The following is a 22,844-nucleotide window of genomic DNA, read 5'->3' as shown; positions in this document are numbered from 1 at the left end:
GGATTCAAGTTGCCTACCTAAGCACGAGGGACACATGCATGCACATAATCCAGTGTTATTGTTTCCCAGTATCACTGACTGAACTCTTTATTACAAAAAAACCCACTCACTGTGTAGCACTGTAACCAAATACCAAATACACAAGTTGTTCCACTGTTGTATTTTCTCACAAAGCCGCAACTCAAGGAGTGTTATTGTTATTGCTATTATTACTATTATATTATCAACCCTGCGCTCAAACAGAGCAGGGGACGGCCTCGGTGAAGGATATTACTTAAGGTAACACAATGTAATCTAATCCATAAAGTCAAGTTGGATCACAGGTTAAAGGTTTCAGAGGCTTATCAGATGTCACAACACTGCTAAATGCTTTGTAATACTCACCAATAAGACTTTAAAACTATGCAAAGTCATCATGGCTGCATTTATCTTTCATTGTGAGGTCAACAGTAGAAATATGGCATTTGTGCTTGCATGTATTGTATTGGCCAATGCAGTGAACTTGACGGATGATGTCACGCTGTGCTGTAGCACAGGTTAAGGCTGGTTTAGCTTTTTTTGACAGATGACCTGGCGTTGTTTTGATGGGGTCGCTGCGTTGACGGACTGACTCCATTCATATGAATGACAAGTCTACATTTTTTCAAGTAGGGCTACTGCTGGTCTGAACACAGCCTTAAACTGCCCGACTGAGGCTTAAAAGGATTACAACTTTAATAGCTTCTCATGTATGGAATCATAATTTGGATTAAGAAAATTTTTAAATATTGACACAGTTCAACTATATCATTATGTGATACCACACATAAATTATAATATTGAATAATCACCCAGCTCTAGATAATCTATATATTCCACTATTGGTAGATAAAGAAAAAGACAAGATAACAGAAGTCTTTGTTTTGTGCACGTAAGCACTTAAGTTTAATTACCATGGGGAGCAGAGAGAGAAGGGGGACTGACATGGGGAGGGAACAGGAGTATCAACAGGGAAACATCCCTGCCACACACAGCAGAGACAACATCACATTACATAACACGCTACATTTATTCACAAATTCTTCCCAGCCCTACATGGTAATGTCGATAACACTTCACTTGTGGTTGTTGATATAAAGCACTCTAGGAAAATCAGAGGTTCGCCAGCTGCACCCTAGGCAAAGATGAGGTCCAAACCTTAACAAGAGCTCGATTAATGAACAATCTCAGCAGGGGATAAAACTTAAAACACGTAAAAACAAGAGTTAGCAGGTCTCACAGAGAGGAAACAAGTTCTAGGCAAAAACAAAAGAGTTCACAGTTATTCACTTCATTTTTCCCCACCAAGTAAACTCCCAACTCATTGACTAGGATGCAGCTACTTTTTCTACAAAGCAACAAAATAAATAATGTGTACAATTAAACAACATCAAGGAGAAGAAACTATTTTTTTCCTATCAGTCTTGTTTAACTGTGAACATTTCGGAACAATGAATATGAACAGTGACTGTTTAGAGCCTACGGAGCCCAAAGCTTCCTGTAGCCTTCTAAAACTGACAGAGAACACAGTGTCTGAGTTTTCTCTAGTGCTTTTACAGACAACCAAACCTGATCATCTAAACAGTGCCATCCAGGGTCTGTGCCAATGTGCTTGAGTTAGCCTGTTTAATGTGCAAGTCACCTTCCATTTCCTGCTTGCCACACCTGTGGAAAATAAGTCAGTTTTACTGTCACTGTCAATTTTTTAAATCAGCACCAAAATATTCCTATGCAGAGTAAAATTATCTCTGCCCCCTGTTAATCTCTCAGTGGAAAATCTTTGACTAAAAAGAGTAACCCAACAATTTAACATTTTGCTTCTTTAACGTTGTCGGACTCACGATGGATGCAATCAAAAGGATCAAAATCGATAGAGCAAAAACAGGGATATTGTCTCTTTTATTCCATGTATTCCTCTTCATTTTCAAAACCTGGCACCTGCATTACCCACAATGCAATTCGACCTTTGGCAGTTTGGTTGGAAATTCAAATGCGTTATGCTAGTGGTGTCTAATGTAGCCTCAAGTTGTTAGCCTGAAGTGGAGATGAGGAGTGGGCACAGAGCTCTGGTAAGTTCACTTCTTTCCTTCATCACTTGAAGCAATTTATCAGGCTTTGCATAGCTGGGGAGCCACACATTTTTTTCACATATGCAGTAGTACTTCAAAGTCCTTTAAAACAGGCTTTGGTGTGTAAAACTGCTGAATTTACTTCAAGTGGTCAAGCACAAACACAAAAGTACAGGTATTTAAAAAAGTGAAAGTAACTGGAAAAAACATTTGATTAAGTTATGATAGGTTTGATGCATCCCTTACAAACAGATCAATAAGTCTTTCAGAATTAGACAATTTATTCTAATTAAGATGTACTTTTATTCTGACAAAGCTTTTATCACAAATATTAGTGTAATAAAGGGCTTGTTGTAAACATATCTAAGTGGGGAGAAGGTTTGTGTCAGAGCTTACCCAGAGACTGGTCCATTTCCTGTCCTTTCATTTGACTGCTGGTCCAACTCTGAGAGCAGTTTCAGTATATTCAGCGCAGCCTGTGGAGGTGAAGAACCATTTAAGTTACTGTAGGGATCCATTTTGTGATGCAACTGCTGCTCACTTGAGTAGTAACCAGTAAAGTGAGAAGTACAATGTTTTGGTAGCAGATACTCTCTACCCACTTGGTAGCAGTGGGTGCACAGAAAGCAGTCAATCTGGACAACTCTGACCTTGGGAACAACTGGGTCAAAGATGTGGTATCGCACATTAGCCGACTATTAACAGTGAGTGTACTCACTTTGGTCATATTCACATGGCTTCAAGCACCTGCCTAAGATTGATTACAAAGTAATTTCATAGAACTAGATTTAGTTTACATCCCCGTTTATCCAGAATCATATAAGATATTTACCATTTGTGTGAAATTTTGTGAATTCTGGAGTTATGGCTAGACGTGTGTTTGTCCAGTCACAGTGACCTTGACCTTTGACCACCAAAATCTAATCAGTGCATCCTTGAGTCCAAGTGAACATTGGTGCCAAAATTGAACAAATTCCCTTGAGGAATTCCTGATATATAGTGTTCAGATGACCAAAATCACGTTTTGTGAGGTCACTGTGACCTTGACCAATAACCACTAAAATCTAATCTGTTCATGAATGTTTATACCAAATTAGAAGAAATTCCTTCAAGGCATTCCTGAGATATCACATTCACAAGGCCTAAATCATGTTTTGTGAGGTCACTGTGACTTTGACCTTTGACCACCAAAATCAGTTCTTCCTGGACTCCAAGTAAATGTTTGTGCCAAATTTGAGGAAATTCCCTCACAGCGTTACTGAGCTACTGCGTTCACGAGTATAGGACAGACAGGGGGATGGACAACCCGAAAAACAATTAGAGTTTGAAAGACTCACCATATCATGACAGGATTCTACATCTTTCCCAATCCCATGACTGATGAGGGGTGGCTGGGAGGAGCAGTTAATAAGTGACACAAACTCATTCTTATTGTTTTTGGGAAAATCTTTGTATTCCACCTGCAAGCAAATTAAATATTTCAGTGATATATTTTTTTTGTCTAAATCAAATGACATACATAAATCAAAGCAGAGCACGCTGTTGGTTACCTGCAGGCCTTGCACGGATGCAAGATAGCCGAGCTGTTCTGAAGGCCTGGTGAGGGGTCCATGCGGAAGTTGGTTCAGGTTATTTTTGTTCTTTAGGATAGTCTCAGCAGTTGGGGATGTCCCTGCATAAAGCAGCTCATTGGCAATCATGGCAGTGATTGTGGCTTTGCCTGGGTTGGGTACAGCTCGACTGTAGTCCTTGGCCTGGGATCCTTGGCATGCCCCGACTGCTTGAGCCACTTCAGGCACCATGGGCAGGATACCGGCAGGCAGCTGCTGGTGACTCAGGTAAGGCAGCCGGAAGTCCTCCTCCTTAGAACCTTCAAAGGAAAAGCACAATTGTAAAAAAAATAAACAAAATAATAATACAGTTATTGAAAACAACACCAAAGATATTGAGTCTGGTACAAAATGAACCTAAAAAAAACCAAAAACAAATAACTCACCCAATGCCACCTCATCTACAGAGCCAGGTTCAAAGAAGGTCACTTTGCGCCCATCACCAGGTTTTTTCACTGGGGTCTACATATTACAAAAACAATACACGTAAATGAAGGTTTAACACAGGACACATTATGTCTGCCATGTTTACGAGACTTGCTTGATAAAGGTCTAGCAGTACCTTTTCATCAGTTTTGAGTGCCGGTTTAGGGGGCTGAGGCTGAGGCACTTTATATCCTAAGAGCTCCAGCATTTTCTCTGCTGCGTTCCTCTTGGCCACTTTCTTGCTAGGTCCCATTCCCTCTGCAGACTGGCCACACACGGTCACCTGGACCAGACAACAAGCAGCATACACAGATAAATGACGTTGCGTAGGTCATTCTACTGACATGCCTCAGTTGCTGTCGACTCACCTGCATGACAAACTCTCTGCGCCGTGGTAGACCTCTCTCTGTCACCATGCTGTACTCTGGCTCCTTCTCCTTCTTGGCCTGCTGGATCTGAGCCAGGCGGCTGATAGGATTCATACCCTGACCGTACTCTGGGCTGGTCTGCAGCTTTTAGTGCGACAGGTTAATCATAATTAGATGAGCATTAGTATTGAGGTATTTACTGATTATCCTCATTCCACCCCACTGGTTGCATTACCTTGATGATGGACTTGGTTTTCTTTTTGATCCGTGGCAGCGTCTTTTCCACACTGGGTATGTGGGGTAGCATCTTCAACTCCCTCAACACCGCTGCAGCTGCCAGCTTCTTAGCAATCTTTTTACTCTTTCCCTCGCCCTCGCCAGTGAATTCCCCAACTGTGACACGTACAACAAAACTCTTCATGTGTGGAGGGCCTTCTTCCTTCAAAACCTGGAAAAAGGTTTGTCAAATTAGGATGTAGCTGGGCACTGATGTTCTATAAATGAACTGGATGAGAAACTCAGGTAAGTCATACATGTGGTCTACATATAGTCTTGACAGTCTGTTCTTCATACCATTTAATTTGAAATATAATAATAGATACTACACTGAAGTGCCAGTTGAGCAGGTTTACATCAATACAGAAAGATATGTGTGTGAGATATGGCCTTTTTAACACATAATGCCAAATTGCAGGGGTTCAAAAGTAATTTGACACCTGGCAACTAAATGTTTCTTGAACACCTGTTTCGCTTCAGTCTTAGTTCATGCACAAAAAAACTGACATGTGGCTGTGCTGAAGCACAGATCCTTGAAAGACAAAAAATGTGTAATACTGAATACTGTTTTACTGAAATTATGTCTTCCTATTAACTTTTGTAAAAAGAAATGCAGGACTCACCTCAAAGTTGACAGGTAAGTTGCGTTTAAGTGCAATTTCAAATACTTGACTGATTTCTGATTTGTTGAGGTTCTCCTCCTCCGGCTCTCCGTTCATCTGTCAAGAGTAGGATGCATATTAAAGAAAGAAAAGCAGTGTCTGAATAAAGTTGCACAAAAGCTTTCTAGCATTATTTCATGCTAAGTGTGCATTTCTTTTCTCACCACTGGCAACTGTTGTAATATTGGCTCCTTCTGTAGCACTTTCAGGGCCTTGGCAGCAGCGTCATGTTTGGCTAACTGCCGCGTGCGTCCTTTCCCAATAAACTGTTGGCCTCCGATGGAAAGCTCCATGTGGTATAACATTGGTCCCACTGGAGGAAATGGGTAGTAGTACCTGGATGGAAACAGGAAAGTCATTTTTTTCATCTCAAAAACAGACTTCATCAAATCATTCAAAAATTAGGACAAATGATTGAATTTCCTAATTTAATTTAAGAATAAAGGAAACTCACTGTTGCATAGAGCGCTGGTAAGGCCCTGGAGCCCGGATGTTGTAATTGAAGTTTGGTGGTCTCATCCCCGGGTATGGGTCGATGGGTTTATACATAGGCTTTTTACCAAGCTTCATACATAGTGCATTCAACTCCATGGTATGTGCCATGCCGTCTGCTATAAAATCAACAGAAACAAAACCAACAAACCATAAAAATTCATATGAGCAAACCCTTTTCTGCAAAGCATTACATAAAGCATAATAAAGAGACAGAGACAGTGGGAACAGCCCACCTGGGTTCTTGCCTGTGTTGCGGGGCGTCCTCACGGTGGGCTTGGGAAGTGTTGTTTCAGCGAGGGCAGAGGCAGCAGCGGAATGCTGGGCTTTCTTGATGCTGGTCCCCTCTGCCTCCCAGTGCTGATCTCCCAGTGTCAGCCTCACTGAGAAAATCTGACAAAGGCGGGAGACAAAGAAAAACCAATAGATTCTCAGTCACTAGCATGAGCTAATGAAAAATGAAGATGACAGAATGACTGGAATCACGTTGTATGTTACTTTGCAAAAGTTATTCTCAGCATACCTTGGAGTGAGCTGGTCCTTGCTCGCAAAGGAGCTTATACTCAGGTTGGATCTTGTTGAAACGGGCTAACTCATTCACCAAACACATGGGGGTCTTCTCTTTAGGGTTTGCCATGTTAGATACTATAACACAAAAAAACCCAAAATAGTCACAACTAAGCACATGGGCGTGATTGTGAGCACTAACGCAAAAGGTGTTAGCCTTCGTCTAAAGTCTGAGGGCAGAAACACAAACAGTCTGCAAGGACAGATGCAAGGACTTGATGAGCGTCTGAAAAAAGGAATATAAAATCAAAAATATTTTAAATATCTGGGATATGCAGAGAGTTCTCCATGGCAGAATGTGGACTGTGTTTGAAATACAAAGCATCTAACCAATACACACCGTGTGTCTTTATGAGGATTTATGGTAAATTAAAAAAGAAGGAAAAAACCTCATGTGTGTAGTATTTCCACCACCAATGTTCACAAAAGATAGCACCTTACTGTTCATCCAAACAATAAATTTAATGTAAAAAATAGAAATAATGTTTTTGAATAAACAAACCTGTGGTGGTACTGTAGGGAGTGGCTGAGCCCGCGGGGAGAGCGGAGCTCCTGATGGGCTGGCTGGCGCTCTCCGAGGGTAAAGTGCCTGAGGCACAGGGGATGCTGTAGCCCGGCTGTGGCTGCCCCAGCTGTAGTGAGGCAGGAGCAGCAGGCATGGGGCTAGCTGGACACTGAAACTGGAGCTGCGACATCCTCGTTGGTCTAGCTCAGTAGGCTGTGGTCAAGATAAGAATTTTCTGCAGCAATGGTGAATGCCAAAGTGGGAGGAACTGTTGATTGAGGAGGTCTGAATGTAAACTCTGCCTGGAAAGAGAGGATTTAAGATAAAAAGCTATGGTATACCTATTTCTACATATGGAGGTAAACTGCCATACTTTCTGAAGCCCAAGGTAAACCACAGGAAAAACAAAGAGTACGCCTTGGACAGGCATGACAAACACAGACAACCACTTTCACATCTATGGATAATTTAGTTTCCAGTTTACTCAACCTGAATGTGTTTGGATTGTGGGAAGAAACTGAAGCAGCGATGGAGAGAATGTGAAAAATCTACACAGATTGGCCCCTTCTGCCTGGATCAGGTCTGAAACCAGCGCTTTGTTGCTGTGAAGCAAAACTGCTCCCCACTGAGCCAATTGTGCTTTTGCAAGCTCAATTTTAACTTTCAACCTCGATATTGATACACTTTGCATTTTGAGTCATTGTAATTATTAAACTGAAATAAAATGTACATTTACTCATTTGGCAGACGCTTTTATCCAAAGTAAAAATATAAAATATGACATCTGACAAGTGCTATGAATACTCTGCTTTACAGGATGAGATTTAACATACAATAAACAACATGATTTTTATAGATTGCACAAGGCAGTCCAGAAAAAAACCCCAAAAAAACAGGCTATATGTAAAGCAGTTTTCTTACTATTTGACAAAAGGTAACACGATGGGAATAATAAACCTTAAAATCTATGTTTCAGTGCATCTCTCAATTTCTTCTTTGCATTGGTCACAATTACAGAACCGTCCTGTCCAAGCCTTCGTGCAAAATCTGCACATGACAACATATTATGAATGAATGAAATATTCCAACTGAGGCAAAGGTGGTCAAATTCATAATGAAGTCGTGAGTTTTCTATGAATTTTACACATAATTTAGCACTGGAAAGCCCTTGAGAACAATATGATAAATCTGGTGAACTGCTCTTTGCAAATGTTTATACGCTTGGCATTAACGAAATATGTGAAGGTCTCAAAATGCTGCATATTTTCTGTCGGTAAAAAAAAAAAAAATGCACATCATATTGATTTGCGCAGTATCCCAAAGGAGTTTACACAGCATGTCAACATAAAAAGGGGCAACTTTATCAGTCAGAGCCAGCTAGGACAACCAAACAATGCAACCAGATGTGTCACGAACAATGCTGCATGTGATTTGTTGACAGAGCTGCACAGACATAAGCTGAAACAGTAAAACACCACCCCCACTGCTAGTTTGGCTTAAATGGTTTCCTCGCAAACATCTTCTTCTGGTTTGTTAGTAAATATCCTAAAAACCTAAAGATTATTTTGCAGGGTTGTAGTTATGTCGATCACAAACTGGGTGTCGTGGGGCCCAAGGAGCCTTTGCCAACTGTGATTCAACAATTAAAACTCACATGCACCGGTATTAAAATGTGCATATGGCATTAAATGTTCGCTGAACAAAATGAACTAACTTGTTAAAGAAATTAACTTAAATATCAGCTAGTTTTATAACAAGTGTAACCGGCAAGCTAGCTAGCTCACAAATACGAAGCTTAGACCGCTTGCAGATATTCAAACGAGAATATCTCTCACTTCATTTGACTTTTATTCCTAATGATTTCACCATCTGAGTGAAGGGTTTATATAACAGACTGTCCTACCAATATGGCATGAACTGCCTTTTAATGAAAGCAGGCCGCCGGGTCACTGTACAGGCTTTTCCCTGAGGACCACGTAGGCTAACTGGCTACAGTGGCAGGGCTGGATAGAAATGAGACATCCTCTGCAAAATGAACCCTTACACTTACAAACCACTGTAACAGTGGTGTCTCCAGGAAGATGAGCTCTCAACATATGAGCAGCAGTACCTGACACCAGTTCATAAACTGAATCAAGTATGCGTCTCATTAATTCCCATGAGTCTGGACACAGCCGGTGAAACTGCTAGCTAGCTTACCCTCGACCCCCCCCAAGAAGTCACAGCACAGAATAAACCTCACCTCGTCGTTCCCTTTGTTCAGTTTTTAGTTACTCCATAGGACACGTTGATTTACTAACGTATGCTTTCGTTAATGGCAGGTTTCAAGGGTCAGGCTATGTTATTTTTATATCAAAATGCGGGCGGTGAGGAGGTGGACATTGGGAAGACACGGCAAACACTAAAGAGAATGGCCCTGTCTTGATTCTCTCTTCAGGAAGTGACATCCACAGAGAGGAAGTACTTTCAAAATAAAGTAGGACTGTATGAAGGGGTACCTCATTTCTTGTAAGTGCAACTGAGCAAGCACAACCGCAAATAGATTTAAATAATTTTAAACTAAAACACACGGTATAAATAGAGTATTCAGAATTTTATTTTGGAAATATCAATAAGCCAAGAAATGGTGGTTTTACAGCACAATTAATCCAAATGGTGTAAAAAAAAAAAAAAATCAAAATGCACACACAAATAACTATTAAGCTCATTATGTTAGCTAATAAATATAAAATTGATCATGATTCACTATAAAATATTGCTTCTATAGCTATAATCCTTCCTAAACTCTGTAGCTTGAGGATAAGAGCAGTGAGACAGCTGGTTATAGTGGTTTGAGTGTCCTAAGGGGTTACAGGTTGTATGCCTGACAGATGTTTAGAGAGTCTCTCAGCATCAAGTCACGCAGGCGCCACAGTGCATCTGCCATGGTGGTGTGGGCTCCTTTGCTCTTTAGCCAGTGAGCTGGCAGTCTGCTCTCCTGCTCTTTGGTCAGGTGAGCATCTCGCCTTTGAGCTGTTATGGAAACACAGGGTTCATGATTAAAGTAAATTTCTAAACAGGCATTTAATGGTTACTTTAGTGAGCAAAATTGTTTTCTTTTTCTTTCTTTTTTTAAAAGAAATGCAAAAACAAGAAGAGGAATTAAGCTGACCAACGTAGGAATCAAAATTTATGCCGAATTAAAAAAATAAAATAAATTAAAGCAGTACTTTCCTGATATATATTTATATCTAAAACAAAACTGTCAACAACAACAAAGCTGCTCTTATAAGTATGAATTTAGTATTTTAACAACAAATACATTAAAGTTTATTAATGGAGAGAAAATAATGTGTAAATACAGTTTCTGTTCTGTCAATTGTGATCACAAGAACACTTGTGCACAGACATACACAATGACAGACATGCAAATACAGGGCAGTAAGTAAAAACAAAAAAAAAAAAGACCACTTAAGGTACACCACCTTTAAGTGTTTGGTCCCACTTGCTGACAGTGGTAGACTCTGAATTCAAGCCTTCAATGTACTTCAGGTAGGCCTCTGAGTGGAGCACCCTCTGTGTCTTTGGTGGTGGAGCCACAAACATGGGAGTGGTGGGCTGCAGGTGTGAGGGCTGGCCTAACTGGCCCTGTCCTGGATATGGAGGGGGAGCATGTTGTCCTGGGCTGAACATCCCAGGCTAAAATCAAACAATGACAATATACTTTTTAGCACATGGACAATACATGGAATATTGATTTATACAAGTATGTGAACTCAACTTAAACCCAAGTATTTTCTGGATGGGGCCTCACCTGTTGCATAAAGTTTCCTGGTGCAGGACTTCCTGCCATGCCATTCATACCAGTGCCCATCATACCTGTTAAATGACAATATTTAGTTTCTGTGGTAAATTCAAGCTAGTTTCCTTTGTGTTAAGATCTACAAAAATGTTTCTCAATGACTTATGGAAATATTTTTTTAAATATCAGCTGAATGTTAGTTTGAACATCAGTTGAATGTTAGTGGTTTGGTATCAGTTTTCACATGCATTATGTGAATGGCTATATGGATCCTGTATATGTTAGGTGTGGGATGTGAGCAGACTTTGAAAGAAGTTGTTGTAGACCAGAGAGCTTTGACTGCTTGGTGAGCGGATCAGGCTGTGCCTGCGTCTGTGGACCAGGTAAACCCCTCCAGCAGGAGAGACACGACTGGATGTGACTGAGCAGGTGTGGCTAGGACAGTGGTCCTTACCCTGATGAGGCATGCCAGGGTACCCAGGTATACCTTGCTGTAGATGGTGAGGCAGGTGGGGCCCCCCTGCAGGGTGAGGTGGCATTGGGGCCACACTCAACAAGCCCTCATGGGGGCCCTGCATGGGCATGTAAGGTGGGCCGTAAGCTCCCATCATGCCTTGGGGAAGAAGGCGAGGAGAGGACAACAACATATCCATGCATAAGTGACATGCAGCTGATTCTAAAATAACATGCACTACTACAGCACACACTGACCTCTTTCACGCATGCACCTCAAGCCATAAATGCTCCAGCAATTTTCTGTCTGGCTTGTTTTTACATGTTTGCTCATGAGTAGTTAGATGTCTCAAAATATTTTACTACAACTCTAGTGGAAAGTATCCCAGTGTAAAGCTTTCAAAATAATAATGTAGTAATAACTATATACATAATTTAGATAACTGTGATGTAATTTAAATCATATGATTTAAATTTTAAAAATTTAGATTGGCTTTCTGTTCTATACTTTTTCAAACTCTTTCGTTGTCCTGCTGTGCTGACATAAAAAGAAAAAAAAAAAAACACGCATACAGTATGCAATACAATAAGTGACATAAACCATAAACGCGGCATCAAGTGACGTTAAAGGTTCGATGTGTGAAAGAGGCAGGCAATACAAATGGCTCTGACAATGTTAGCAGGCAAAACAAGCACGAAAGTGAAATGAATTTCTAAAAAAGTTATTCATGGTTAAATATAATCATGCAGTCACTGTCATGCAATTTCTGATATGAAGCTTGTGATAATAGAACTATAAACATAAAAAAACATGAAACAGCAGCAAAAGAAGAAAAAAATGTTTCTTTACGTTTGTGGTTTTAAGGACAAATAAGTTTGAAAGTTAGAAAATTAGAGGATTACAGTCTTTAACAGTCCAGCCTCATTTCCCTGCTGCGTTGTAGTCAAACACTCGTGCTGTCTCTGAGAGGGGTTACCTGACACAGGTGTCATGGTCTGGTTTATCATTCCCATAGTGCTAGGCGAAGGCACCACTCCCATCAGTGCCCCTACGGGGGTACCTGCTCTAGGGGACGCTTGCTTCTGGGGTGGCCTGTCACGCTCTTGTTGCTCCACTATTTTGGCTGCACGTTCTGCAAAATACGAAAATATGAAGTCTTGACATCAGCTCAAGTCAAAAGGACTTTCACACCCATGTGGCGCCTCTTCTCACCTTCATACTCGGCTTTCTTGGAAGCTTCCAGGTTCCTCCACTCGGTGCCCACAAGTCGGCTCAACTCCCCAAAGGAGAAGTCTGGGTGTCGAGCTTTGATGACTGCTCGCATTTCACTGCTGAACAATATATAGCCACTCATGTTGATCTTTCTCTTGGCCCCTTCCTTCTTTGATAAGCCCTTCACTTTAGGAGTGGACTTCATGAAAATAAAACAAAAATACAAGTTAGAAAAACAAACAAGTTGTGTATTTGTGTTGATATTAGTTGCAGTGGTTTGAGGCCACTGGACAGCAGATTTGAGCTTGTTTGGTGAAGGTCTTTGGAGGTGTTGGGGTACCTGAGAAGGTGTGTATGGCATGGTATCCATATCGCTTGTAAGTGGTATTTGCATTTGAGGCAGAGAAGGTGTTTCTGGGGCCTCCTCCTCGTCATCCATGTCCTCCATATCATCATCTGCATCCTCCATGTCTGCCAGTTTAACCTCAAGCTCATCTATCTTCTTGTCCAAAAAGGGTGAGGCTTCCTTCTGTGGCACTATCAGTTTCCTATGGAAGATTCCAGAGAGATTCCAAGGGAAAATAGAAATTCAGACTGAGCAAGAAATGTCAAAACTTTAAATCTGAATAAGCTGCTTCCCTGACTAACTTGAAATAGTAGATCTCATCCTCCACTGCTTTGGCAGAGTATGAAAAGCGCTTTAGCCCCTTGAACTTTTTCATCTGCTTCTCAGTTTCAATGTAGCGGCTCTCGCACAGCAGGATGTCCTCTTCTGAAACCTCAGTAGGTCTGCATGACAGGAAGTCCTTAAAGGAGGAAACCATACATTTGCCTGGAGAGCAGAGAGGAAGGACAGAACTGTTGATGAATGTCAAAATTCAAATTAGCAGTGCGAGGGCACAAAATCTCATGTGTAAAAACAGAAATGTAAAATGTAAAAATGTTTATTAGTCCTCTAGTGTAGAGTTGTGTTAGCGTAATCACAACGGTTTTACACTAGTACTAAATAGTTGTGACAAATCATGTTTGCGGGTATACACCTTAAACTTCAATTTGGAAAACAGCCTTCCAGTGTCAAACTCTGAACATGCATCAGTCGGCACAGTGAAAGTCAAATATCTAATGGAAGTAACAATGACCAAAACTCATTTTAGTGTGGAAGGGGGACTTCAATGGTTAAATATGAGAGTGATCTCCATATTCCTCTCTAGCTCTGCCAGAAAGGAACTATGTTTATTTAAGTGCAGTACATGAAAGATGTACTGGCTAACTGTGAGGCGTGAAAACAAGTTCTGAGAAGCAGTACCTATGACACAGGTCATGGGCAAGGTCTCCTCCAGATGGCTCAGAAACACCTCTCTCTTGTAGAACATCTTTGTGGGCTCGTGCTCCGTTTCCTCAGGATGAATGAAGATGGGTCCAAAGAAGAAAGTAGTTCCATTCTGCACCCACAGCTTCTCAATCCTGCAGCCACATTACCAATAGTTAATAACACAATGATAATTACATAGAATCAATGTCACATTAAACCACATTTCAGTAAGAGGCCTTCTTGCATGAGGGAGAAAAATATACTTCCACCTACCTGGCAACCCGGGACTTTGACAGACCATGTGACTGGATGTAAACACAGTCCCCCACTTTAAACCACATGTTATTGTAGCGCAACTGTTCAAAGTGCTGACAGCCAGGTTCGGCCCCACTCATCTCCGTAGGGACATCCTCTCTCTCCTAAATGAATAAACAATCACACACAGAGGACCCAGGTGTTTGTTTATATTGTGACAAACAAACTTTTGTACTTGAAATTACCTTCTCCCATGCCACCAGGGTCCTTGTTGAGACATGCATACAACCAGTCTACCCCCTCCTTTTGCTTGGCAACAATACACTGTAGATTCTATTTTAATTTGAATTTTACCTGGACTCCAGCCTTATCCTTTACTCTGAATTTAACTAGAGGGCTAGTGTTCTGATTCTTCTGGCCTTTTGGGATTAAGCCAAAGGTAGCTCAGTACTAAAGCGTAGTATCACCCCCATTATCTGTGCCTATAATTTGTCTTTGTTGTCTCCTTTTATTTGCTGCAACAATGACCCAGTTTCCATAGAAGTCAAATTAACAGGCTCTCCCAGGATTATGAGCAGCTCAGAGAGACTATCAGGCATTATTTAGAACAAGTTCCTCTTGTCAAACACATAAAGTAATGCATCATAATTTGAACATGGTGTGTATTGCCAAGTTCAAACCCCAGAAGATACAGTGTCACATTACCTTGTCCACAAAACTGCCACTTTCTGCATATGAAATTGTCAGCTTGTCTTGGTCAGGCTTGGCAAACATGGAGGCTACACGGACAACAGGCAGAGGCACCTCCCTTGACATGAATTTCACAGAGCTCTCGGGCATGGCCCATATCTTGATCTTCTTGAAGGACTTATTCCTGGCAGCGTAACGGGATTCACAGACATACACGTCCTCAGCTCTGTAGCCCTCAGGTTGCATTTTGAAATAATCCTACAGGCACCAGAAAAAAAAAAGTTATGATTGATTTAGGACGCTTGTGTCAAATCAAATTCTTACCTTTGAGCCCTACCTTAGAGTCTTACCTTCACAAACATGACCATACATTTCCCCAGTACTTTACTGATGGACACTTTGTTGTAGTAGTCGCTCTTGAAGACCTCTTTTTCCAGAAACTTGCGTGTTGCCAGATGGAAGGTTTCACTGGGCCTGTAGAACCAGCAACCATAGAGCCACTTCTCACCTTCAAACACAAGCAAATATTCAGTACAAGACCATAAAAATCTGACATTTTCAAATGTCTCAATATTTATCAAGTAAAAAAAAAAAAAACTTTTTTAGAGTAATTCTGTAAACTGATTTTGATTGCAGTGTGTCATAAAAAGGTATATTTTCTGTTAATAACATACAATAACAAAGTTGTCAAAGAAGTGATGAGCGTGTTACCTGCTTCATCCTCCCACAGACGTTCGATACAGACAATGTGTGGCTTCAGTTTTGGCTCAGACGGCTCCACATAGACGAAGTCTCCCACGTGGTAGGTGCTGTTTTCAAAGCTGCAGTTCTGACTGTACACACGCTCCGTCTCTGACTCCGACTGCCACGCTTCTCCCGGCAGGTGCTCCGCTTTCTTGCCGTCTTTGGGTGAGAAAACAAGTAATGATTTCAAATTAATACCACAACATTTTGACTTAATTCTTCAAACCTGTGTATTATGCCAACAGATCACATACCTTTATTTTCCTCCTCCTCTTCTTCTTTCTTTTGCTTGTCCTCCTCAATCTCTTTGGGAATTTTTTCCCTCTTTTCCTGCTCCACGTCGCTGTGCAGGTGTTTTAACGTGTAGTTGAGCGCAGTGGACAGTAGAATCTCTCCATTCTTGCATAGTTCATCCCTGATCTTAATGAAAAACTGCTGCAGCTCTACTGCATCCTCAAAAATCTCTGAGTCGGTCCTGTAAATGTAAAACAGGCATTAAAAATACATTAAAAATATATTTTTCTTCTGTGACAACTACATGATAACATGTAAATGTTTTAAGGATAAAAACTTTTTGTGATTCTCAGATAACAAAACAGAGCCAATAATTTTACTGATAAAGCCTCAGACTACTTTGCATATAAACCATGCACGCAGTCTTTTCCAAATAACTTTGTATACCTGTGTAGCCTCCGTGCCTTCTCCAGCATTTCAAACATGTGTTCCTGGAAAACATCCAGTCTCCTGTAGCGGCCTCGGTCCACATGCATCCTAATGACATCAAAGTTAAGAGGTGGCTTCTCAGGAGCAGCTGGATCCACAGCAGGAATCTCGGCCAGGGAGTCACTGTAGCATCGACCCTCTTCATCCTGGTGGCCCAGCACGGACACAAACAGGTTTCTGATCAGCTCTCGCACCAGAGGTCCTACAGCAGGAGGCCCAGAGTCCTCGCCTCCCTCCTGCTGCTTTCGTGTCTCCAGCAGTACCCGGTGCAACACTAGAGCATCCCGATAAATCAGAGACTCGGGCTCATTGTAAATGCAGGCATTGTTGAACATGAGAGCAAAGTCTTCCACCAGGGCTTCAACGTCTTGGTAACGACCAGCCGTCATGTGGCTTCGCAAGCGCTCCATATCAATGGGCCTCTTGATGGTAGCGTAGTAGTCAGGCAACTCGGCACGAGATGGCAGACGGAGGAAGATTGTGCTTAGACGCCGTCCTCGACGATCAGTGAAGTTTCGCACAGCATCGTAGAGCTCATTCAACCTCTGCTGGAGAGGGGTGAGGTATTTGGACTTCTTTGGAGAAACACCACTCTTTCCTAGATAAGAAAAAAATACACTTAAACTAAAAACCTAAAAAGTTTTACAGAATTGTATAACCAAAACTTTAGCTGAAAACTACTGTTACCAATAGCAACATGAAAGCACATAATATAGCACAGACCTCTACGAAGACCTAATAATCGCTAAACTAGCCTTTGTTTCCACCGTTGCCCTATGCATGACTGAAAGTGAAAGTTTAAACTTATCGTGGCGTAAAAGAGAAAAGGGTCAAAGGTAATGTGTTTGCAAGTGCAAATTAATTTCATAAATCTGCTGTAGTATGAAAGAATAATAAGCAAACAAAAGTTTACTGTGAGGGATTACATCTCACTGATTTGTTTTAAGCCTCTGTTAGTTCACTTTATACCATAACAAAATTATTGTGTTACATTTTAGAAAACTGTCAGTAGTAATGTACAATGTACCCAGTTTTTAGTAAATGAGCTTTAAAAAACACTCGATATGATCAAACGTACTTAGTTTCAGTTTGGGAGATCCCACGTCATCCTCTTCAGGTGGAGGTCCTAACTCCTTACGCTTGTCCTTCAATATCTTCTCCAGAATATCGGCATCATTATACACCTGTATGAAATTTGGGTGTCAGAGGAAAATTAGTTGAGTATGCTACGCGTGGAGTAATAGCAAAAATGACAGTTGTATATTTTATCCTAAGCAGATTCACACTGTCTACCTGAGATCCCTCCTCATTGTAATGTCTGGCGTTACGGAACATCAACTTCATCTCATCCATCAGAGCTTCCTCTGTGGCATAGCGCTCGTTGCGGATGTTGTGCTCAATGGTCTTCAGGTCCATTGGTTCGAGGATGACATTATAGTAGTCAGGGTAGTCCTTTTTGGATGGTTTAACCATAAAAAGGTCACAGAGACGTCGATTGGTGCCTGCCTCCCTGGCCTCTGTCACCGCAGCGTATAGGGCTTTCATTCGGTTCTTTTTGACGTTTTTCTTGTGGCTAAAAAAAAAGAATTCAAATGTATAAGAAGAATAAGCATGGATGGCAAAACAGAGCTAGTGAATGCAAGACCATAAAAAAACAACTCTTGAAGATTGATATATTTATTGTGTTGTTAGTAAGCAATAGATCATTTTTAGTAAAAATTAAAAACTGTTCTACCTTTTCCTCTTGATGCTCCCAGCATCAGATGACAGAATGCTGTCTCCGTCCTCATCATCTCTCCTTAGAAGGTCCCTCTTTTTTGCCTGTACAGACAAGGTATAAGACAGATGGATGCGGGATCTCAGCAGATGCTTTCTCATACCTGCAGGATCAAATTATGTCTTTTTCTTGGCCTAACTGTGGAACGAAAAAATCTTCAAGCACAACCTGACAGAATAATTCAGAAGTCATTACCTGCATTATCTGCTGCAGCCTGAAGGCCCGTTTATAAATGCTTGAGTTAGGCATGTTGTAGCGCTTCGCATTCTCAAACATCAGATTGAGGTCAGCATCCATCTGCTCCACACTTTCATAGTCCCCATTCTTCATCTTTGCCCTAAAAAAGAAATGAAAAGTTTGAAATGCTTGAACTTATTGTGGCACTAGTCAATCTTTAAATGTGACCTCATATCACAACAGCAGATGTGGTTAACATTTTAACAGTTTTTTTTTTTTACTACCCACCATTTTGCCTTTTGACACAGTTCTGACTAAACATATTGAATGACTGTTGCTTACCTGATCTGCTGCAGAGCGATGGGTTGTTTTATCTGCTGATAATAATCAGGATATTCCCTGCGTGAGGGCAGCTGCTGGAAAGGCTCAGAGAAGACCTGGCCCTGGTTATTCCTGGCGCCCCTCACAGCTTCATACAGCTGGAAGATTGGGTTGTTCATCTCCATACTAGAACTCTGACTCTCAGCCTCTGACTCTCCCTCATCATAGCACACAGAGCCTGCAAACATTTACAAGGTAAATTGGATTGGCAAGCTGTTAAACAAACACAAAGTAACTTTCTCTGCTGCCCAAAGCATAGATACTTACCAGAGAGAACGGGGTCATCCTCACTCTCTGAACCATATTGAAGAGCGACGTTAACACCAGAAAGCCGATCCCCCTGGCCAGACCTGCGATTTCTGAATAGGAACAGTGAATGTAGATCTTGAAAGAATCTATTCTTGTGTCACAGAATAATCTACTCTTATTTGAGATAAAAAAAAACAACTGTACATTAAAACAATTAATGTTTAATACCTGATGCGAAGACTAGATTTTGTGGGTTCGGCATGTTCAAGATCGGTCTTCCGCTGAATGAAGACTTTCTTTATGGTGTTAGCATCCTACACAGTAAGAGAAAAATTGTTAATATTTGTTAACAACTCTTTATTTTTTATAAGATTTAACAACTAAAAAAATGTTTACCTTAAAAACCTGAGATCCTGGTTCATTGTATGTTTTGGCATTTTTGGTCATCAGGTCAATGTCCTTGGCCATAGCATTGACACCTTTATAGTATCCAATCTATGCGAATAAAATCAGTTAGTGCTTGTTAAAATTAAAAAAATTATGAAGTTCTGAAATCAGTGAATTTAGTCATCAAGTCCGGGTCAGTTGACTACCTGTATTCTTTGAGCGATCGTTCTCAAATCTATTGGCTCCTTTATAATGGCATAGTAGTCTGGATAATGCTAGAAAAGAAAGACAAATTCAGAGTGATGAAACAAAGAACATGACTGCTGACTAGTTCAATGATGCCAATGAAAAATAATGTGGCTCTACACTACTGAAATGACCTAGATTAGAGTTAAAATCTAAATGGATGACTTTGGCAGAGTGGGGCTTTCTTAATGAGTCATATATTGTATGTTGTTGCCAGAGGGCTGTAAGTGTCAAAAAGGTGTAACAATTTCAGGGGCATCATTAGAGGTCCAAAGACTCTTCAAAGACATACCACTTTGGAAGGCAGTTTCTGGAACAGTTCACTGACCAGACGCCCTGAGGGATCAGTGTGGGACACTATAGCCTCCAAGAGTTGCTCCAACACCTCCTTCAAACTGCCAGTTGAGGTCTAAAAGATAAATATGCAAAACTTAGGTCTCCTGCATGATGTCAGTCCGTGTTGTTCAATTCAATAAAATTAAAAAAATTCCACAAAATGCACATTGAAAGCATATTAATCTACAATAACATTGAAAATACATGTTTCATTGATTAAAGAGACACTGACCTTATTCTATGTTTCACAGGTGAAGCAAATAAGTGATAATAATAAGGTCAGAAAAGGCAACCTAAAAATACATTTAATTACTGGTAATATTATTAGTCACCTCATCCTCAGCTGACATTCCTGGATTATCCATCATATCATCACCATCTTCATCATCCTCATCTCCATCTCCAGGCTGCACAAACTCATTCCTTGTTTGCAAATACACCTCCCACAGCTTGCATGCAGCTTGATACTCCTCACTGTCACTCTGTGTGTTGTTGATCATGAAAAGAGACATAGAATCAATTAAGACTGTCAGTTGGAAAACCCAATTTTCTTACACAGCACTGAATATGACTAATTCATTGGCATTTTCCATTTCCTTAATAAAACCTTAATAAAATCACTATTATTAGTTATTATTTATTTATTAATAGTAGTATCAGAAAAACTGTACTGGCACCTACTAAAATGAACAATAGTCACATTGCACTGTTTTAAGTTTTCCAAAACAAATACTGTGAGCTTAACAAAAGATATTTAAATAGTCATTTGAAAAAAAAGGTTTACAGTAGAAGTACTCTTTCTTATACCTTGTAGAATGATTTTGCATTGTTGAACATGAGCTGGAAATCTGCAGTAAGCTGCTCCACATCATTATAATCTTCTGATTTCAGTTTATACTGAATTTTTGTCATATCAATTGGCTGAGTCACCACGTCATAATAATCAGGCTGATTCCTGAAAAAGCACAAGAGAGAACACACATGATCACATTCTCCTACATTATTTACTATATCTAGCACAATACCTACCCCACCCACCAGTCAGACTATCACATTTTTATATGAAATGCAGTAACTCATATAGCGGTGAGTATTCACGTTAACTACAATGTTTATCCTAACCAGGTGTTCATGCTACAATACCTTCTCTTTGGTACCCTTTGAAAAACATCACAAAGTTGCCTCCCCTGATCATCCTTGTAGTCCCTGACGGCGTTGAACAACTCATGGCATACAGCTATCTGGGAGGGCATGAGATTGATTAGAGATCACAGCTACCTGTTGTAATGTTTACAAATGCGCACACGGGGAGAAAGAGGGGACCCCACGTCATTTAAAGGGCGATAATACGAAATTAAATCATACAATACATGGAAGTGCAATTACCATATCTACAGGAGGAACATTGGAGATTCTTCTCCTTTTCCTGCCACTTCCAGGAGTAGAGGAGGTGGTATCATCGAGGTCCCCCCCTCCGCTGATACTGCTGGAGGGAGAAGTGGCTCTTCTCCTCTTGGAGCTCGCTGACATCGCTCAACAAGAAGCTAGCCCAATAGCTACAAAACAACACAAAGAAGTTAATCTCACTATGGATTTTGATCCGATCTAGGCGTGATTAACTTCAAATTTAAAGAGAACATCCCAATCCCTCTTCTCGTCCATAACAAGAGTAAAGGAGTGAGCTTAAGCGTTAGCATCGCCTGAATGTATGAAACAAAGCAAACAGACGAGCGGCTGTTAGCATGTTAGCCTAGCTGCTTTGTCGCTTTCCTATCAAAACAGCCAAGCTAAATATCATAAAGTTATCAAAACAAAACACATGCGATCTAAGATGAATTAAAAAAGGAACTGACTTAAAAAAAAAAAACTATTTCGTACCCAAAACGCAGCAAAGTTTGCCGTTGTTCCCTGAGCAAAAATGTGTAACGGCTACTTGGCTAGCTACTGTTGTTTGAAAACTCCTGCCCGGAAATGAAGCAAAGCGCCAGATGAGACAGTGCTGCCCCTGGAGTTTAGGAGAGGTGATGCACCTTCCTGCCACAGACGCAACATAGAGATATGTATTTTTAATTGTAATACTAAGATTAGTGAGCCTGCATGAGTATTTTGGCCCTGAATCATTCAGTGCTTTATAAACCAACAAAGAATAAAATGATTTCTTTCTCAAACTGGAAGCCAGGAACAACAAAACAAGAATAATAATAACTTTTATCTATTCAGCATTGAAAATAAAAAAAGCTTTGTGCACAGCATGAACTGTGAAGTTAGTGGTTGCTGGCAGCTGCAAGAAGAACATGTAGTCAAAAATAAAGGTGTTTGTGGTTCATGATGAGTCTGACAAAGTGAAGAGCAAAACACATTTTAGTCATCAGTGTTTAAATAAATGATTCGTGGTCATATATTTACAGACTTAAGACTGGACAATTATTAAGAAATATACATTTACATAATAAATATATAGTTAAGAAAGATGAGAAAAGATGTCGAATGAAATAATAAGAAAAAAAGTCTAAGTTTAAAACCTATTAAATAACCTTTCAAAGTTGCTTCTATTCAGCAGATGAATTAGTTCCAGTGTCATAAAAACATGCTTCCATTAGCACAGTCAAACAACAAAATCATCTGAGTATACACCACTTTTTGTTGTCTCCTTAAAACTTACAGCATATAACTGTATATGGCAGCAGCCCACACTTGAACAAAGTTTTTCATATCAACAACCCCAACAGCTGTGCATGAATTCAAGTGACTACATCTGCCATATGAACAAAGAGTGGCATGGCTCTCTATTTAACGACACCTTGCTATGCACACTACATACTTCATATGAACAATATAGCCACCATCACACAGGTTGGTGTTCAGTTATTGTTATTATAAGACTCACAGTCCACATACTTTGTTCGTGTGCTCCTTGTTCGTGCTGTGTGATAAATTATTCACGGTCCCACGTTATTCCTGTTTAGAAAAGCCCCTTAAAATTGTCTGCATACCCCACATGCTACAGTAAGAGCATTAACACCCCCCCCCCCCCCCACACACACACACACACACACACACACACTGCAAGAAGATTTCCTCAAAAATAACAAATAACAAGCAGATGTAAAAGCTCGACTATCGCAGG

General features: G+C 40.6%; 2 protein-coding genes across 7 annotated transcripts; both read right to left on the bottom strand.

The window, feature by feature from the left end:
- Positions 1–894: 894 nt before the first annotated feature.
- stau1 (staufen double-stranded RNA binding protein 1) lies at positions 895–9,429 on the bottom strand. 3 transcript variants are annotated; one of them, XM_071493169.1, is made up of 15 exons: positions 9,236–9,429; positions 6,991–7,295; positions 6,445–6,566; positions 6,158–6,314; positions 5,884–6,040; positions 5,594–5,765; positions 5,391–5,486; positions 4,727–4,939; positions 4,492–4,635; positions 4,260–4,406; positions 4,084–4,159; positions 3,638–3,957; positions 3,425–3,547; positions 2,484–2,563; positions 895–1,683 (listed from the first exon to the last, which is right to left on the bottom strand). In XM_071493169.1, the coding sequence occupies exons 2-15, from the start codon at positions 7,181–7,183 to the stop codon at positions 1,596–1,598; spliced, it is 2,088 nt and encodes a 695-aa protein (XP_071349270.1). In that variant the 5' UTR covers positions 7,184–7,295; positions 9,236–9,429; the 3' UTR covers positions 895–1,595. The 3 variants fall into 3 exon arrangements, with proteins under 3 accessions (XP_071349270.1, XP_071349271.1, XP_071349272.1); XM_071493170.1 differs by having other exon boundaries at positions 6,991–7,291; XM_071493171.1 differs by having other exon boundaries at positions 6,170–6,314; positions 9,236–9,428.
- Positions 9,430–9,571: 142 nt separating this feature from the next.
- On the bottom strand, positions 9,572–21,693 carry pbrm1l (polybromo 1, like). Of its 4 annotated transcripts, none has more exons than XM_071493165.1 (30): positions 21,596–21,693; positions 21,104–21,273; positions 20,861–20,958; positions 20,525–20,672; positions 20,050–20,199; positions 19,674–19,790; positions 19,342–19,410; positions 19,145–19,243; positions 18,977–19,062; positions 18,767–18,858; positions 18,461–18,677; positions 18,137–18,278; positions 17,900–17,985; positions 17,458–17,737; positions 17,243–17,348; positions 16,123–16,762; positions 15,696–15,916; positions 15,409–15,600; positions 15,048–15,205; positions 14,713–14,955; positions 14,026–14,171; positions 13,747–13,904; positions 13,089–13,272; positions 12,781–12,988; positions 12,441–12,639; positions 12,205–12,360; positions 11,229–11,387; positions 10,787–10,851; positions 10,458–10,671; positions 9,572–10,005 (listed from the first exon to the last, which is right to left on the bottom strand). In XM_071493165.1, the coding sequence occupies exons 2-30, from the start codon at positions 21,245–21,247 to the stop codon at positions 9,842–9,844; spliced, it is 4,941 nt and encodes a 1,646-aa protein (XP_071349266.1). In that variant the 5' UTR covers positions 21,248–21,273; positions 21,596–21,693; the 3' UTR covers positions 9,572–9,841. The 4 variants fall into 4 exon arrangements, with proteins under 4 accessions (XP_071349266.1, XP_071349267.1, XP_071349268.1 ...); XM_071493166.1 differs by having other exon boundaries at positions 12,289–12,360; XM_071493167.1 differs by lacking the exon at positions 11,229–11,387.
- Between the last annotated feature and the right edge of the window lie 1,151 nt (positions 21,694–22,844).

The sequence above is a fragment of the Trachinotus anak genome, unplaced genomic scaffold (genome assembly GCF_046630095.1).
Source record: "Trachinotus anak isolate AG129_WGS33_773 ecotype Australia unplaced genomic scaffold, CSIRO_AGI_Tana_v1 ptg000013l, whole genome shotgun sequence".
Classification (NCBI taxonomy): domain Eukaryota; kingdom Metazoa; phylum Chordata; class Actinopteri; order Carangiformes; family Carangidae; genus Trachinotus; species Trachinotus anak.
This window is presented reverse-complemented; position numbering and strand designations above follow the sequence as displayed.

What these genes read in the sequence shown, in the direction of transcription:
- stau1 (XM_071493169.1), bottom strand. Translation starts at nt 7,183, where the DNA reads ATGTCGCAGCTCCAGTTTCAGTGTCCAGCTAGCCCCATGCCTGCTGCT. An exon ending in CAACACAGGCAAGAACCCAG is followed by an intron (nt 6,041 to 6,157) that starts GTGGGCTGTTCC and finishes TTGATTTTATAG; the next exon opens with CAGACGGCATGGCACATACC. An exon ending in GCAGAGAGTTTGTCATGCAG is followed by an intron (nt 4,407 to 4,491) that starts GTGAGTCGACAG and finishes TGTCTGGTCCAG; the next exon opens with GTGACCGTGTGTGGCCAGTC.
- pbrm1l (XM_071493165.1), bottom strand. Translation starts at nt 21,247, where the DNA reads ATGTCAGCGAGCTCCAAGAGGAGAAGAGCCACTTCTCCCTCCAGCAGT. An exon ending in ATGCAAAATCATTCTACAAG is followed by an intron (nt 20,200 to 20,524) that starts GTATAAGAAAGA and finishes AACAACACACAG; the next exon opens with AGTGACAGTGAGGAGTATCA. An exon ending in GTATGGTCATGTTTGTGAAG is followed by an intron (nt 14,956 to 15,047) that starts GTAAGACTCTAA and finishes TGGTGCCTGTAG; the next exon opens with GATTATTTCAAAATGCAACC.